The 16,789-nt window shown below is 67.1% G+C and overlaps 2 protein-coding genes across 5 annotated transcripts; one reads left to right on the top strand and one right to left on the bottom strand.

The window, feature by feature from the left end:
- The first annotated feature begins 769 nt into the window (after positions 1–769).
- Positions 770–8,711, top strand: PDK2 (pyruvate dehydrogenase kinase 2). 2 transcript variants are annotated; one of them, XM_075443642.1, is made up of 11 exons: positions 770–924; positions 2,325–2,466; positions 3,974–4,045; positions 4,212–4,396; positions 5,558–5,647; positions 5,950–6,027; positions 6,134–6,210; positions 6,310–6,408; positions 6,521–6,628; positions 7,783–7,896; positions 7,989–8,711. In XM_075443642.1, exons 1-11 carry the CDS (start codon positions 807–809, stop codon positions 8,127–8,129), a joined length of 1,224 nt encoding a protein of 407 aa, XP_075299757.1. In that variant the 5' UTR covers positions 770–806; the 3' UTR covers positions 8,130–8,711. The 2 variants fall into 2 exon arrangements, with proteins under 2 accessions (XP_075299757.1, XP_075299758.1); XM_075443643.1 differs by lacking the exon at positions 5,558–5,647.
- A 274-nt stretch (positions 8,712–8,985) lies between these two features.
- On the bottom strand, positions 8,986–16,776 carry SAMD14 (sterile alpha motif domain containing 14). 3 transcript variants are annotated; one of them, XM_075443644.1, is made up of 10 exons: positions 16,660–16,776; positions 15,839–15,890; positions 13,382–13,533; positions 13,022–13,265; positions 12,843–12,930; positions 12,033–12,107; positions 11,807–11,963; positions 10,719–10,832; positions 10,465–10,620; positions 8,986–9,653 (listed from the first exon to the last, which is right to left on the bottom strand). In XM_075443644.1, the coding sequence occupies exons 2-10, from the start codon at positions 15,876–15,878 to the stop codon at positions 9,498–9,500; spliced, it is 1,182 nt and encodes a 393-aa protein (XP_075299759.1). In that variant the 5' UTR covers positions 15,879–15,890; positions 16,660–16,776; the 3' UTR covers positions 8,986–9,497. The 3 variants fall into 3 exon arrangements, with proteins under 3 accessions (XP_075299759.1, XP_075299761.1, XP_075299760.1); XM_075443646.1 differs by having other exon boundaries at positions 13,022–13,121; XM_075443645.1 differs by having other exon boundaries at positions 13,382–13,512.
- Positions 16,777–16,789: the final 13 nt, after the last annotated feature.

Here is a 16,789-nt window from a genome sequence, read left to right as displayed (position 1 = left end):
TCCGTGCCCAGCAGCAGGGGGGGGGTGGGCTGGTGGGGAAAGGGGTGGGTGCTTTGGCAGGGGGGGAAATATCTGGCCAAAAAGGGGGGATGAAGCACCCCAAGCGGGCAGGGACTTTGGGGGTGGTGCCCAAGGTGGGCAGGGGCGTTGGGGGGTGATACCCAAGGCGAGCAGGGGTATTGGGGGGTGACACCCAGGGCGGGCAGGGGCTTTGGGGGTGATGGCCGAGGTGGGCAGCGGCATTGGGGGGTGATAGCTGGGGTGGGCAGGGGCTTTGGGGTTGATGTCCAAGGTGGGCAGGGGTATGGGGGGTGATACCCGAGGGGGGCAGGGGTATGGGAGGTGATGCCTGAGGAGGGCAGGGGTATTAGGGGTGATACCCGGGGTGGGAAGGGGCTTTGGGGGTAATACCCGAGGTGGGCAGGGGTATGGGGGGTAATACCCGAGGTGGGCAGGGGTATTGGGGGTGATACCCGGGGCGGGCAGGGGCTTTGGGGGTGATGCCCGGGCCGGGCAGGGGTACTGGGGAGGGCGATACCCGGCTGGGGGGGCTCAGCCCCCCCCCCGGGAAGGCGCAGCGCGGCCCCCCGGGCTGGAAGGCGTACAGGGGGGCGTGGCCAACGGCGAGGAGGAGGCCCCGCCCCTAGGGGGTGGTGCTCAGGCGGGGGGCGGGCAAGGGGCGGGGCGGGGCCCTCGGCAGCGCGGCCGGCGATTGGCGGCGGGGCGGGTTGTTTGCGCGCGGCGCGGGGCGGGCGGGGGGCGCGGGGCGGTGGCGGCCGGGGGGGGGGGCGCGGGCGGGGGTCGCCATGCGGCTGCTGCGGTGCCTGGGCAGGCGGGCGGCGCTGGCCGGGGTCCCCACCTACATCGAGCACTTCAGCAAGTTCTCGCCGTCGCCGCTCTCTATGAAGCAGTTCCTGGACTTCGGTAAATAACCCCCAGACCCCCCCCCCTCCAACCTCCCCTGGCGGGTGGGGACCCCCGGGGCCGTGGGACGGAGACCCCTCCCCCCCCCGGAATGCTCCCGGTCCGGGCCAATACCCCCCCCGCCCCCCCGCGGTGAATGCCCGGTCTGGGGGGCGGTGCTCGGGGGAGGGACTTCCGTGCACACCCGCCCCGGGAAATCCCCCCCCCCCCCCCGTAAATAAATCCCCGGGGGGGGACACGGGATACACGCTGCCTCCGAGGGGGGACCTGCTCCAGGGGGGTCTGGGTGACTATAACCCCTTCCCCCCGCAAATAACCGGTTATTATTTGGGGGGGGGGGGGGGGTGTTACCCCTCCAGTCTGGGTAAATATCTCTCCTCGCCCCCCCCCCCCCCCCCCGCCCCGGGTAAATAACCGGGGCTGGGAATGGGCTCTGCTGATATACTCTTGCTGGGGGGGGGTCTTACCCCTGCCCCCCCAATAACCACTCACAGGGGGTGTTACCACCCCCGTGGGCAAGTAGTGACCTGGGTAAATACCCCCCCCCCGGGTGCCTCCTGCCCCCACCGGGTAAATCACCCCGTGCGTGGGACCCCCGGCTGGGGGTTCCCTGCGTCCCCCTGGTCTTGACACCCCCAGGGTGGGCGACACTGGTGTGTCCCCCCTCAAAGACCCCAGGTGAATACCCCCGGGAGGCGGAGATGCCCCCACCCCTGGCTGTCACCCGTCCCGGGCCCCCCTGTGCCCCCCCCCCGGGGGCTTTAATGTCAGCGCTATATTTACCTGTGTCCCCTCCGCGCTGTCCCGGGCCGCGGCTGGCGGCTGCGCCCTGAGGGTCCCCTGCCTGGGTGTCCCCCCCCACCCCGTTCTGCCCCATCCCACCAGCACCGGGACCCCCCCCTCAAGTCTTCCTCGTGTTTCGGCTCCATCCCGGTGTCCCTTGTCCCCGGGGATGTGTCCCTCTGGGGGCTCGGGGACAGCTTGCCCCCCCCCCCCCCCCGCCGGCTCCCGGTTGGGGACACTGCGGTGTGTCCCCGCGGGGAGGGCTCTCTGCACCCACCCCGGCTGAGGGTCTGGTCTGGGTGGTCCCAGCTCTGGTGGTGGCCCAGGTCCTTCTCCCCTCCAGGTCACCCCGGGGGGGGCTTCCAGCCCCGGTCTGGTCGGTACTGGGACCCAGCCTGTCCCCCCCAGGGGGCTGAGCCGTGCCCCCCCCGGCTCTCCCAGCCCCTCCAGGGTCCCGCTGCAGCCAAGGGTAGGGACCTGCTCCTGCCTCCTCTGCTCCAGTCCTCCCAGTACGCCCCCAGTCCCCACCAGCAGAGGAGCAGGAGTGAAGCCAGCCCTGGGGCTGGGGGGGGCGTCGAGCCGGGGCTCAGCCCGTGTCCCCCCCCTCCCCGTGCCAGGCTCCAGCAATGCCTGTGAGAAGACCGCCTTCGCCTTCCTGCGGCAGGAGCTGCCCGTCCGTCTGTCCAACATCATGAAGGAGATCAACCTGCTGCCGGACCGTGTCCTGCACACCCCCTCCGTCCAGCTGGTGCAGAGCTGGTGAGACTGGGGGGGCCGGGGGGGGAGGGCCTGTCACCCCGGTGACCGCCCGGCCCCGCACCGCCTTGGGTGTGAAGGTGCCACCACTGTCACCTGTGTGGGTCCTGCTGCCACCGTGGGCCTGCTGCTGGGGGTCCCACCATTGGAGGTCGTGGGGGTCCCACTGCTGTCATCTGTGTGGGTCCTGCTGCCACCATGGGCCCTGCTGTTGGGGGTCCCACCATTGGAGGTCATGGGGGTCCCACTGCTGTCATCTGTGTGGGTCCTGCTGCCACCGTGGGCCTGCTGCTGGGGGTCCCACTGTTGGAGGTCATGAGGGTCCTGCTGCCACTGTGGGTCCTGCTGCTGAGGGATTCCACCGTTGGAGGTCATGGGGGGTCCCACCGCTGGCATGTATGTGGGTCCTGCTGCCACCGTGGGTCCCACCATTGTAGGTCGTGGGGGTCCCACCACTGTCATCTGTGTGGGTCCTGCTGCCACCATGGGTCCTGCTGCTGGGGGTCCCAGCACTGGCACTTGTGTGGGTCCTGCCGCTACTGTGGGTCCTGGTGCCACCACGGGTCCCACCATTGGAGGTCGTGGGGGTCCCACCACTGTCGTCTGTGTGGGTCCTGCTGCCACCGTGGGTCCTTCTGCTGGGGGTCCCACTGTTGGAGATCGTGGGGATCCCACCGCTGTGACTTGCGTGTGTCCTGTTGCCACCATGGGTCCTGCTTCTGGGGGTCCCACCATTGGAGGTCATGGGGGTCCCACTGCTGGCACTTGTGTGGGTCCTGCTGCCACCATGGGTCCCACTGTTGTAGGTTGTGGGGGTCCCACTGCTGGCACTTGTGTGGGTCCTGGTGCCACCACAGGTCCCACCTTTGGACGTCATGGGGGTCCCACTGCTGGCACTTGCGTGGATCCTGCTGCCACCACGGGTCCTGCTGTTGGAGGTCCCACTACCGCAAGTCCCACCCTTGTCACCCAGAGGGGTCCCACCGCTGTCATCTGTATGGCTCCCTTTGCCACTGTGACTCCTGCCACCGCCCAGGGGGGTCCCGCTGTCACCGGGGGTCCTGCTGTCACCGCAGTTCCCACCACCACCTCCTGTCCCACCGCTGCCACCGGCTGTTGTCCCCAGCAGGTCTGGAGGGGGACAGGGACGGGCAGCTGGCAGAGCAGCACCCAGCTGGTGCCACACCGTGCCCTTGGGTGACAAGGGGTGCAGGTCCCTCGGGGACACCCCCATGCAATGGGATGTCCCCAGCCGGTGGGGGGTCACCAGTGCCAGCCCCACACCCTGCCCCCTGAAAGGATGGGTGTGGGACAAGCTTGGCCCCCCCCTGCCAGGCACAGGGTGGTTTCATGGGGCAGCGGCTTTTTGGGGGGCTGGGGGGGGGGTTCTGAGCCCCTCTCGCTGCATGGGGCAGTGAACCAGGGCACCCTGTGCCCCCCTGGCGTGGGGTCCCCGGGGTGTCCCCTCTCTCTGGGGGGCAGCGAGGGGGGTAACCAGCTCCTTCCCCAGGTACGTGCAGAGCCTGCTGGACATCATGGAGTTCCTCGACAGGGACCCCGAGGACCAGGCCACCCTGGGACAGTAAGTCGGGGGGGTGCCAGCGTTTCCGTGACGCCCCTTGTCCCCGAGGCTGGGGTGTCCCCTCCTCACCGGTGAGAGCTGGCGTCACTGGGGGACCCTGGCACCCTCCATCATCCGCCCACCCCGCGGTGCCCCGGGCGTCCCCGAGCTCTGTCCCTGTCCCCAGGTTCACCAACGCCCTGGTCACCATCCGCAACCGGCACAACGACGTGGTGCCCACCATGGCGCAGGGCGTCCTGGAGTACAAGGAGGCCTACGGGGACGACCCCGTCTCCAACCAGAACATCCAGTACTTCCTCGACCGCTTCTACCTGAGCCGCATCTCCATCCGCATGCTCATCAACCAGCACAGTGAGCGGCCCCGGGGGGGCCCCGACCCCGCCAGCACCCCCGGGGGGGGGCACCCCGCCCTGGGCTGTCCCTGTCCCAGTGTCCCCACCAGCCCTGGGCATCCCTGCCCTGGGCATCCTCTGCCCACGGTGTCCCCACCAGCCCTGGGCATCCCTCCCAGGCCCCCAGAGCATCGCCCCCCCAGCCCCAGGGATCTGCCCCGAGCATCCCACGACCTCGAATGTTCCCCCCCCCCACGCTCAAGGATCCTGCCCCTGACCCAAATGCCCCCCCCCCCAGCCCCAGGGATCCTGCCTCTGCCCCAAATGTCCCCCCCAGCCCCGAGCATCCCTCTGCCCCAAGTGTGTCCCCCCTCAGCCCCAAGGATCCTGCCCCAAATGTCCCCCCCAGCTCCAGGGATCTGCCCCAAGCATCCCTCTGCCCCAAATGTCATTCCCCCCGCCCCGGGGAACTGCCCCCAGCATCCCCCTGCCTCAAATGTTCCCCCCCCAGCCCCAAGGATCCTGCCCCAAATGTGTCCCCCCCCAGCCCCGAGCATCCCCCTGCCCCAAATGTCCCCCCCCTCACCCCCCCAGCATCCCCCTGCCCCAAATGTGTCAGCCCCAAGGATCCTGCCCCTACCCCAATTGTCCCCCCCCGCCCCAGGGATCTGCCCCCAGCATTCTCCTTCCCCAAATATTCCCCCCCCAACCCCAAGGATCCTGCCCCTGCCTGAAATGTTCCACCCCCCCAGACCCAGGGATCTGCCCCCAGCATCCCCCAGCCCCAGATGTCCCCCCCCAGCCCCAAGGATCTGCCCCCAGCATCCCCCAGCCCCAGATGTCCCCTAGGCATGTCCCAGCCCTGAGCCCCCCCCCCTTCCAGCCATGCCAGCCCCAGGCATCGCCCCCCCACCCTCAGGCTTTCCCCTCACCCTGCCTCCTCCAGGCACCCCCCTGCCCTCAGATGCCCCCCCATCCTGCCCCTGCGCAGGACCCTGTCCCCACATGTGTCCCCCCCAGCCCCACACGTCCCCCCCAGCCCCACACGTCCGCTTCTCCTTCACCCCTGGGAGGAGGAGTAAGCCCGGCCTTGGGCACAGCCTGGGCTGGGGGCTGTGGGGTGGCCCTGGCCGGGGGGGGGGTCCCCACTGCTCACTGTCCCCCCCTGTCCCCTCCCCAGCACTGCTCTTTGATGGCAGCACCAACCCCGCACACCCCAAGCACATCGGCAGCATCGACCCCCACTGCGGCGTGGCCAACGTGGTGAGAGGTGGGTGGGGGGCTCCCACCCCACGGGGGGGCATGAGTGGGGTGGGGGGGGGGGTCCCCCTGAGCTTCCCCCCGCCCCAGGATCTGCCTGTTTGGGAGCCATGCGTGTCACAAGTTTGGGTGGGCCTCAGCCAAGGTGTCCACAGTCCCCTGTGCTTTGGGGTCACTCCAGAAAACCCCAAAAACGTCCTGGATCTGGGGGAATGGAAAATATTTGGGGGGGGGGAGGTGGAAAGGGGGTCCCAAACGCTCCCCCCTGCCTGGGTGCTGGGGGTGCTGACCCCTCCGCCTCCCCCTCCCCAGACGCCTACAACATGGCCAAGCTCCTGTGTGACAAGTACTACATGTCCTCGCCCGAGCTGGAGATTGAGGAGATGAACGGTGAGGCCGGGCTGGGGGGGCTCTCCGAGGTGGGGGGGTTCTCAGGCGGCTCGTTTAGGGTTGGGGAGGATGACGATGGTGATGACCACCCTCCTCCTCCCCGCAGCGAGCAACTCCCAGCAGCCCATCAACATCGTCTACGTCCCCTCGCATCTCTACCACATGCTCTTTGAGCTCTTCAAGGTGACCCCAGCCCCACCGGGGGGCCAGTGGGGGTGGGAGGGAGGTTGGGGGCCGGTGGGGGGGGTGTCCCCTAAACCACAGCCACCTCTGTGCCCGCAGAACGCCATGCGAGCCACCGTGGAGAGCCACGAGAACAGCCCGCGGCTACCGGCCATCAAGGTGATGGTGGCCCTGGGCCAGGAGGACCTCTCCATCAAGGTGCGTGAGGGACCACCACCTCCATGCCAGGTTGGGGTCCCCGAGCCCAGCGTGGGGGACACCCAATGGGGGGGTCAGGAGCGGGGTTGTCACCTCCCACAGCGTCTTGCAGATGAGTGACCGGGGCATGGGCGTCCCTCTGCGGAAGATCGAGCGGCTCTTCAGCTACATGTACTCCACCGCGCCCACCCCGCAGCTGGGCGCTGGGGGGGCCCCCCTGGTAGGTGCCCACCCCCCCGTAGGAGCCGTGGGGACCCCCCCCCATGGCCCCGGGGGAAGAGGGATGGGGTGAGGGGCTGCAGCTGGGGGGGGCCTGGGGGTGACGTGGGGACACTTTGGGGTGGCGTGGGGACATTTTGGTGGGGGGGGGGGCCTGGTGACACTGAGAGTGCCAGGGGGTGGTGTGGGGATGTGTGGAGGTGGCACGGGGGGGCTTTGGGGTGCCTGGGAGTGGCATGGGGACATTTTGGGGTGACTAGGCATGGTATGGGGGTGCGTCAGGGTGGCTGGAGTGACGTAGGGGTGCTTTGGGGTGGCATGGGGACATTTCGGGGGTGGCTTGGTGACACTGAGAGTGCTTGGAGGGTGGTGTGGGGATGTGTGGAGGTGGCATGGGGATACTTTGGGGTGCCTGGGAGTGGCATGGGGACATTTTGGGGTGTCCAGGCGTGGCATGGGGACGTGTCAGGGTGGCTGGAGTGACACAGGAGTGCTTTGGGATAGCGTGGGGAGGTTTGGGGGTGCCTGGGGGTGGCATGGGGACATGTCACAGTGGCTGGAGTGACATAGGAGCGCTTTGGGGTGGCGTAGGGACATTTGGGGGTGGCCTGGTGACATTTTGAGAGTGCCTGGTGGTGGGTCGGGATGTTTGGAGGTGGCATGGGGACACTTTGGGGTGCCTGGGGTGGTATGGGGAGGTTTGGGCGTGGCACGGGGACTTCTGGGGACGTTTCGGGGTAGATTGAGGGCATTTTGGGAGTGTCTGGGGCTGTCGTGGGGACATGTCGGGGTGACTGGGGTGGCATGGGAACATGTCATGGTGGCTGGGGTGACGTGGGGGTGCTTTGGGGGTGGCAGGGGGACATTTTAGGAGTGCCTGGAGGTGGCTTGGGGACATGCTGGGGTGGCATGGGGATGGTTGGAGGTGGCACAGGGACACTCTGGGGTGCCCGGGGGTGGCACGGGGACGATCGGGGGATGCCTGGAGAGGTTTGACAGCGGCACGGTGACCGCTGCGGGTGCCTGGAGGTGGCACGGGAGCACCCCTGGGTGCACGCGCTGTGACTTGGGGTGGCGCGGGGAGGCTTGGGGTCCCCTGGGGTGCCAACCCCAACCCTGGGGACCCCCCCCACCCCATCTCCCCCCCGCCTCCAGGCCGGCTTTGGCTACGGCTTGCCCATCTCCCGCCTCTACGCCAAGTACTTCCAGGGGGACCTGCAGCTCTTCTCCATGGAGGGCTTCGGCACCGACGCCGTCATCTACCTTAAGGTGGGTCTCTCCCCCCGGGATAGGGTGGGGGTCCACGGCCTCCAGAGGTTCACAGGGCCCCCCCCCCCAGCCCCCCCCTGTGTTTTTTCCAGGCTCTGTCCACGGACTCGGTGGAGCGCTTGCCCGTCTACAACAAGTCGGCGTGGCGGCACTACCAGGCCAGCCAAGAGGCCGGGGACTGGTGCGTCCCCAGCACCGAGCCCAAGAACACCTCCACCTACCGCGTCCCCTAGGGCCCCCCCAGGGGGGCTCGCTGCCCCCCCCGGCTGTCTGTAGCCCCTGGGACCCCCCCCCCGGGTGTCTCCCGGCACCCTGGCATGGTGTTTCAGCATCCCGGTTCTGCCTCCCGCCACCACGGCTCGCTGGGAGGGGGGGTGTGAAATGGGGGGGTTGAGGGGGGGGTCCCAGCACACAGCCCCCCCCCCCCCCAGCCTTGGTGGCACTTAGGTACGAAGCTGGGGGTGGCGTTGGAGCAGCGTGGAGGGGGCAGAGCCCCTGTTGCCCCCCCGCACCTTGGCACCCACCCCAGGAGGGGGGTGCACCTTGGGGGCAGCAAGGGACTGGTCCTTTCCCAGTATGACCAGTAGCACTTCACTGCTCCTCCAGCCCTGACAGAGTAGGGGGACCGGGCTTGAGACCCAAGACCCCCCCCCCAGCTCCCCCCCACCGTCCCTGGTATTGCACTACTGAGCTGATCTCACCCGCGTATGCCCCCCCGCACCCCCTCACCCTGGGGTGGGTCCCCCCCCCGTGCTCCAACCTGCTCGGGAACCGCCCCCCCCCCCCCCTCCCCAGTAAATTAGATGTTGACTGAGCTTCTGCCATGGCATTTTGGGGTCCCAGGACCCCCCCTAACTGGCTCGCTATACCCCCCCCCCATGCCTCAGTTTACCCCCCCTGGGGGCCACCCAAGCTTGGGAGGAGGCTGACCTGGGCGCAGTCACAGGGGTGGCACTTGGGGACATAGGTCCTAGGGAGCAGCCATACTCTGTTCCCCCCCCCTCCAGCTGCCCCCCAGCCTGGCACCGAGCTCCCCCCACCCCGTCTTGTCCCCCAGCTCCATCCCAGTCAGGCTCACACTGGTCGCACTGGTTTGCACTGGCCCTCAATCCCCTTTTATTTCCTGGGGTGCCCCCCTGCGTGCCATATTCGGGGGGGGGAGGGGGGGGGGGGTCAGTGTTCACTCCCTGCACCCCAACTGGGGGGTGTGTGTCGGGCAGGGGGGGGGGGGGGGGGGGGGTCTGGCCATGCACTGTCCTTGGCCGGTGCCGCACCATGCCAGGGTGAGGGGGGTGGCTGTGACCCCCCCCCGGCGTGGGGAGGGGTGGTGGGATGGATTGGGGGGGGGGGGGGGGGGGTCCAATGTGCTATTTGCATCCGGAAAAGGGGCCCGGGGGGGACCCGGACTGTGCCCGTGGGGTGCTGGGGTGCAGGCGGGGAGGGGGCGGCTGGAAGGGGGGGGCACATACCGCTCCGTGCCCGTCTCAGCCTGGCACCACCGTCCCTTGGCCGCGTGTCCCATGCCAGGGCCGGGTGCCCCCCAGGCATCCCGGGGGGCTGTGGGTGGGGAAGGGGGTGCAGGGGCGCTCCCAGCCCCCCCCTTAGCTCCGCCGCTGCTCCTGGTCCCTCTTCTTCTGCTTCTCCCGCTGCTTCTCCGCCTTCTCCTGGGCCTTGCGTTCCTTCTCCATGGCCAGGCTCAGCTCCTTCAGCTTCCGCTTCAGCACCGCGCGGTCCTGCGAGCTGCCCACGCCCAGCGCCTGCCGGCACAGCCGGGTGCTGGCGATGGACCACGCGACCCTCCCCATGGCCTCGGGGTGCCGGCACCCCCCTGCCCTATGGACCAGCTCCTTGGGGTGCCTGGAACCCCCCGCACTGCCTGTCCTGCTGAGATACCTACACCCTCTGTGCACCAGCCCCTCAGGGTACCTAGAACGTCCCGTCTGCCTCCTTGACTCATCCCTTGGGATACCTGGAACCTTCCCCCACCTCCTGCCCCGTGGAGCAGCCAATTAGGACAAGAAGTTTTAGGTACCCTATGGTGAGCTTGTTGGGGTACCTAGAACCTAACTGCATCTGACCCATGGAGCAGCCCGTTGGAGTACCTAGAGCCTGTTGTCCTGTCATGAGTCCATTGGGGTACCTAGAACCCACCCAGACCTCCTGCCCCATGGAGTGCCCTGTTAGGGTCCCTAGAACCCACCCACACCTCCTGCCCCGTGGAGTGCCCTGTTAGGGTCCCTAGAACCCACCCACACCTCCTGCCCCATAGAGCACCCTGTTAGGGTCCCTAGAACCCACCCAGACCTCCTGTCCTGTGGAGCGCCCCGTTGGGGTACCCAGAACCCACCCACACCTCCTGCCCCGTGGAGCGTCCTGTTGGGGTACCTAGAACCTATCCAGACCTCCTGTCCCACAGAGAACCCCATTGGGGTACCTAGAACCCACCCAGACCTCCTGCCCCGTGGAGCACCCCACTGGGGTACTTAGAACCTCTTGCTCTACAACTGAGCCTGTTGGGGTACCTGGAACACCTGGGCCCCAGCAGAAGAGGCCCCCCCAGCCCCGTACCTTGAGCTTGGCGCCGTCGAGGTGCAGGAGCCGTGGACCATCGACGCCGTGGGCCAAGAACTCCTCCACGTACTGCTCCAGGTTGAGGCTCTCCAGCCACTGTCCCACCTGCCGGCAGGTCCAGCCCGCGGCCGCGCCGGGAGGCTCATCCAGGAACTGGGCACGGGCGGTCGGGCGTTAACAGGGGGACCCCATGGCACCTGGAGGGGGGGGTCCCGCGACCTCACGCCCCCCTCCCCCCCCCCCAGGCTCACCTCATCCGAGGACTGTGACAGGGTGTGGTAGGGGTAGGAGCACTTGGTGGCGGTGGGGCCGGGCAGGCGTGGGCTGGCGCTGGGTGGTGGGGAGTCCTCGCTCAGCGTCGAGTCCTGCAGCAGCGGGAGGGGCGAGGGCAGGGCTGGCCCCCAGCACAACCTGCAGCCCCCACCGCCCTCCCCATAGGGCTACTGGACCCCGTGGGGCTTGGATCTCCCCCTAAAGCCATCTTGACCCTATGGGGCTTTGATCCCTCTCCCTCCAGCTACCCAACGCTATGGGGCTTTGATCGCCCCCATAGCTATCTGGACTCAATATTGACCCCCCTCCCCATAGGGCTTTGTCCCCTGCCCCTATAGCTACCCAAACCTATGGGGCTTTGTCCCCTGCCTCTATAGCTACCCAAACCTATGGGGCTTTGACCCCTGCCCCTATAGCTACCCAAACCTATGGGGCTTTGACCCCTGCCCCTATAGCTACCCAAACCTATGGGGCTTTGTCCCCTGCCCCTATAGCTACCCAAACCTATGGGGCTTTGTCCCCTGCCCCTATAGCTCCCAAACCTATGGGGGCTTTGACTCCTGGCCCTATAGCTACCCAAACCTATGGGGGCTTTGTCCCCTGCCCCTATAGCTACCCAAACCTATGGGGCTTTGTCCCCTGCCCCTGTAGCTACCCAAACCTATGGGGGCTTTGTCCCCTGCCCCTATAGCTACCCAAACCTATGGGGCTTTGTCCCCTGCCCCTATAGCTACCCAAACCTATGGGGCTTTGTGCCCTGCACCTATAGCTACCCAAACCTATGGGGCTTTGACCCCTGCCCCTATAGCTCCCAAATCTATGGGGCTTTGTGCCCTGCACCTATAGCTACCCAAACCTATGGGGCTTTGACCCCTGCCCCTATAGCTCCCAAATCTATGGGGCTTTGTGCCCTGCACCTATAGCTACCCAAACCTATGGGGCTTTGACCTCTGCCCCTACAGCCACCCAACTCATAGGAGCACCACCCTCCTTCCCCACAACACCCTGACCCTATAGGGCTCCTATGGCCTCTGCTACACCCACCCACCCAGCCGCGGGCACTGACCTGGGAGGCGGATTTGGCAGGGCTGAGCCCCTCGTGCCGGGGGGAGCCAGCGGGCGACGAGGAGCCGGGGGAGGCCGAGGCCCTGGCAGCATCCGAGAACCAGGAGAAGGGCAGGAAGGGTGAACCCGAGGGGCGGCCGGGCCCCTCCACAGCCTCCCTGGGGACAGAGCCGCGTTAGGGTGACAGGGCCACCCCCCTGCAGCCCCCCGCCCCGGGGGTCTCTCACCTGCTGCCCATGGACAGGCGGTTGCTGCCCTTCTCCTTCCGGCTCTTGCTGGAGGACGCCCGGCGCAGGGTCACCCTGGGTGGGAGAGAGCCGGGTCGGTGGGGAGCCGGGTGCCCCCCCTCCATCCATCCTCTGAGACCCCTCCATCACTTTCAGAGGATCCTCCCCCCTCCGAGTATCCCTCCATCTTTCCATCCCTCCAAGCATCTCTCCATCTATTCCTCCATCTTTCCATTGCACCCCTCCATCCCTTCATCCATCCCTTCCAGCGTCCCTGCCTGCATCGTTTTATCCCTCTCCATCCCTTCCTCCATCCCCCTGCATCCCTTCCTGCACCCCTCCATCCCCTCTCCACCCCTCCCTCCGTCCCTCCATCCCCCCTCCATCCCTCCCTCCATCCCCTCTCCATCCCTCCATCCCCTCTCCATCCCTCCATCCCTCCCTCCATCCCCCCTCTCACCCTCCCCTCTCCATCCCTCCTCCATCCCCCCTCCCTCCATCTCCCCATCCCCTCTCCATCTCTCCCTCCATCCCTTCCTGCATCCCTCCATCCCCTCTCCCTCCCTCCATCCCCTCACCCTCCATCCCTCCCCTCCATGCCTTCCTGCATCCCTCCATCCCCTCTCCCTCCCTCCATCCCCTCACCCTCCATCCCTCCCCTCCATGCCTTCCTGCATCCCTCCATCCCCTCTCCATCCCTCCCTCCATCCCCCCTCCCTCCCTCCCTCCATCTCCCCATCCCTCCCTCCATCCCTCCCTCCACCCCCCCATATCCCCCCCTCCCCACCTCCCCCCAGGGCCAGGTCTCACCCCAAATCCAAGAACTTCCTCCGCGTTTTCTTATCGAGCCCCACGGTGGGGCTGGCCGGCTCGGGGGGGCTCACGTCCCGGCTGTCGTCTGCGGGAGGAGGGCGGCGGGGGTCACCCACTGCCCCCCGCATGGGTGCTGGGGGGTGCCGGGGTCCCCCCGGGGATGGGGGGGGGCTCACCTTCGCTGTGCCGCTGGGGCCGGGCGTCGCGGCGGGCGAAGCCGGGCGAGCTGTCGGAGCTGTGGCAGGACTTGGGCGAGGGGGTGCCCGCCAGCCCCTCCTGGGACGAGGCGTTGGTGAGGGGCCGGTAGCGGCTGAGGGGGGGCGAGGAGGGGGCCGGGGGGTCCCCCAGCACCCACCGCACCGCCCCCGCCTCGAAGGAGAAGGGCGAGGGGGCTGGGGAGCCGCCATCGCCCTCGGCTCCCTGGGGGGCACAGGGCGTGGAGGGAGGGGGGGGGGGGCGTCAAACCCCTGCAGCCCCCCGCGGGGTGCCCCCCACCGCCGCCCCCCCCCGGGCCCCCCGCAGCCCCCCGGGCTCACCGCGGGCCCCTCGTCGCCCTCGGCGGAGCTGGTGCTGTCTCGCAGGCGGGAGCGGGAGGGCCGGTGGCGGCGGCCCTTGGCCAGCAGCCGGGCGCGGGCCTTCTGCAGGCTGCTGTCCAGGCGCGGGGTCTCTGGAACCACAGCGGTAAAATCTGGGGGTGAAAGAGAGACCGGGGCAGAGAGAGAGAGACGGACAGACGGACGGACGGGCAGGGGGGATGGACGGAGCGGTAGGGAGAAGGAAGATGGGTATCGATGGGTGGATGGATGGATGGGTGGGTGGATGGATGGATGGATGGATGGACAGAGAGGAAGGGAGAAGGAAGATGGGTATCAATGGGTGGATGGATGGATGGATGGACAGAAAGGAAGGGAGAAGGAAGATGGGTATCGATGGGTGGATGGATGGATGGATGGATGGATGGATGGACAGAGAGGAAGGGAGAAGGAAGATGGGTATCAATGGGTGGATGGATGGATGGATGGATGGACAGAAAGGAAGGGAGAAGGAAGATGGGTATCGATGGGTGGATGGATGGATGGATGGATGGATGGATGGACAGAGAGGAAGGGAGAAGGAAGATGGGTATCAATGGGTGGATGGATGGATGGATGGATGGACAGAAAGGAAGGGAGAAGGAAGATGGGTATCGATGGGTGGATGGATGGATGGATGGATGGATGGATGGATGGATGGATGGATGGACAGAGAGGAAGGGAGAAGGAAGATGTGGGTGGATGGATGGATGGGTGGGTGGATGGATGGATTGACAAAGAGGTAGGGAGAAGGAAGATGGGCATGGATGGATGGATGGATGGATGGACACAGAGGAAGGGAGAAGGAAAATGTGGGTGGATGGATGGATGGATGGATGGATGGATGGATGGATGAAGAGGTAGGGAGAAGGAAGACGGGCATAGATGGATGGATGGATGGACGAAGAGGTAGGGAGAAGGAAGACAGGCATGGTGGATGGATGGATGAAGAGGTAGGGAGAAGGAAGATGGGCATGGATGGATGGATGGATGGATGGACGGAGAGAGAGGAAGGGAGAAGGAAGATGTGGGTGGGTGGGTGGATGGATGGATGGATGGATGGATGGATGGATGGATGGACGGAGAGAGAGGAAGGGAGAAGGAAGATGTGGGTGGGTGGGTGGGTGGATGGATGGATGGATGGATGGATGGACGAAGAGGCAGGGAGAAGGAAGATGCGGATGGATGGATGGATGGATGGATGGACAGACGGACGGACAGAGAGGAAGGGAGAAGGAAGAGATGGATGGATGGATGGATGGATGGATGGATGGATGGATGGATGGATGGATGGACAGAGAGGAAGGGAGAAGGAAGAGATGGATGGATGGATGGATGGATGGATGGATGGATGGATGGATGGACAGGTAGGGGGGAGAAGGAAGATGTGGATGGACGGACAGACAGACGGGGACAGGGAGGAGAAGGATGGACAAATGGAGAGGTAGGGCCAAGGAGATATGAGGGAGGGATGGTTGGAAGGATGGATGGACAGGTAGGGAGGGAAGATATGGATGGATGGATGGACAGATGGGTAAGGAAAAGGAGATGGTGGACAGATATGGATAGGGACAAGGAGGTGGGGATGGATGGATGGATGGAGACAGGGATGGACAAATGAAGAGGTAGCGACAAGGAGATGGGAGGGAAGCACGGATGGATGGACGGATGGATGAACAAACAGACAGAGAGGAGAAGGAGACAGGGTGGACAGATGGACAGATAGTGCAAGGAGATGGGGAGGGAGGAAGGGACGGATGGGGAAGGCCAGGCAGAAGAGATGGAGGGACAGACAGCCAGTTAGGGACAGGGAGACAGGGATGGAGGGACAGATGGCCAGTTGGGGACAGGGAGAAGGGGATGGGAGAGCATTGGAGGGAGAGGTGGAGTAGCCAGGAGAAGGCCAGCCCATGGAGAGGGGACAGCAGGGCAGAGGGACGGGGTAGGACAGGGGATCCCGGTGGGGACAGGAGGGGGGGACAGGAGAGAGGAGCGTTGGGGATGTGGACAGATGGGGCACCCCAGTGGGGTGGGACAGGGGACAGAGGGACAGAGAGAAGTGTTCACAGAGACGCCCCGGCACGGGGAGAGGAGCAGGGGGGGGATGTCCCCAAGGACAGAGCGTCCCCGTCACCCAGGGTCTGACGGGGATTGCCCCCGTGGCCCCCTGCACCCCAGCCCTGGCCTGCGAGGTGGCCCTGGGCCGTGTCCCCCGCTGCGTCCCCACGCCCGCGTCACCTGCGGTGTGTCCCACACCCGCTCGCGTGTGCGCCCAATACGTGTCCCTCTGTCCCCATGTCCCCAAGGACATGCTGTCCCCAAGCCAAGCTCCAGGGTCCATCCCCCCCACCACCGCTGACAGGAGGACACTGATGGGGGGGGGGGGGCAGCACCCATGGGTGGCCCCCTCCGGGCACTCACCGAAAACCTCATCCGCGTCCTGCAGTTTGGAGACTGACATGGTGGGACAGAGCTGGGGACGGTGGGGACAGTCAGGGAGGGGGGACCCCCGCACCGGGGAGGGGGGAACCCAGACCCCAATGCACCCAGACCCTCCGCAAGTGGGGATGGGAAGGGTGACCCCCCCACACACCCTTCCAGTGTCCCCAGTGTCTTCTCCCCATCCTCCCAGTAATCCCAGTATCCCGATGCCCGCAGCCTCGCAGCGCTGGGGGGCTCGGGGACTTGGGGGGCAGCAGGATATGGCACACAACTCCCCCGCTCGGGGTGGGGGTGGGGGGGAAGCCCCCCCGGGGGTATGCGGGGGGGGGAGGTACTGGGGACGCTCTGTGCAGGGCAGCGAGGAAGGGGTTAAATCCCCCCCCGCGTTCAGGGGTCTCTGGGGGGGTCCTAAAGCCTTGGCAGCATCCGGGGGGGGTGGCGGGGTAAGGCGGGGCAGATCCCATCCCGGCTCCCCCCCCCCCCCCGGGCTCCTCCCTCCCCCCAGGGAGCCGGGGAGGGGCTGGGCGGGGGGGGCCGAGCCGGCAGCGGGGACGTTACCGGGGGGGGGGGGGGGGGGGGCTGCACCGGGCCCGGGGGGTTGGACCGGGAATGGGGCCGTACCGGGAGGGCCGTACCGGGGATGCTGTACCGGGGGGGGGGGGACCGTACCGGGGATGCTGTACCGGGGGAGGGGCTGTACCGGGGATGCTGTACCCGGGGTGGGGGGGGCCGTACCGGGAATGATGTACCGGGGGGGGCCGCCCGGGGGTTACGCCCTGGTCCCCCCCCCCCCGACTCACCCGCGCTCCTCGGGCATCCTGGGCTCCTCCCGCCGCCGGGCCGGGCCGAGGGCGCCGGGGAAGCGCCGGGGAGCGGGGCCGGGCCGGGCGGAGCGGAGCGGAGCGGAGGGCGCTGCGGAGGGGCCGGGGG

The sequence above is a fragment of the Opisthocomus hoazin genome, chromosome 26 (genome assembly GCF_030867145.1).
Source record: "Opisthocomus hoazin isolate bOpiHoa1 chromosome 26, bOpiHoa1.hap1, whole genome shotgun sequence".
Lineage (NCBI taxonomy): Eukaryota > Metazoa > Chordata > Aves > Opisthocomiformes > Opisthocomidae > Opisthocomus > Opisthocomus hoazin.
The sequence above is the reverse complement of the archived record's forward strand: the minus strand, read 5'-3'. Positions and strand labels throughout refer to the sequence as shown.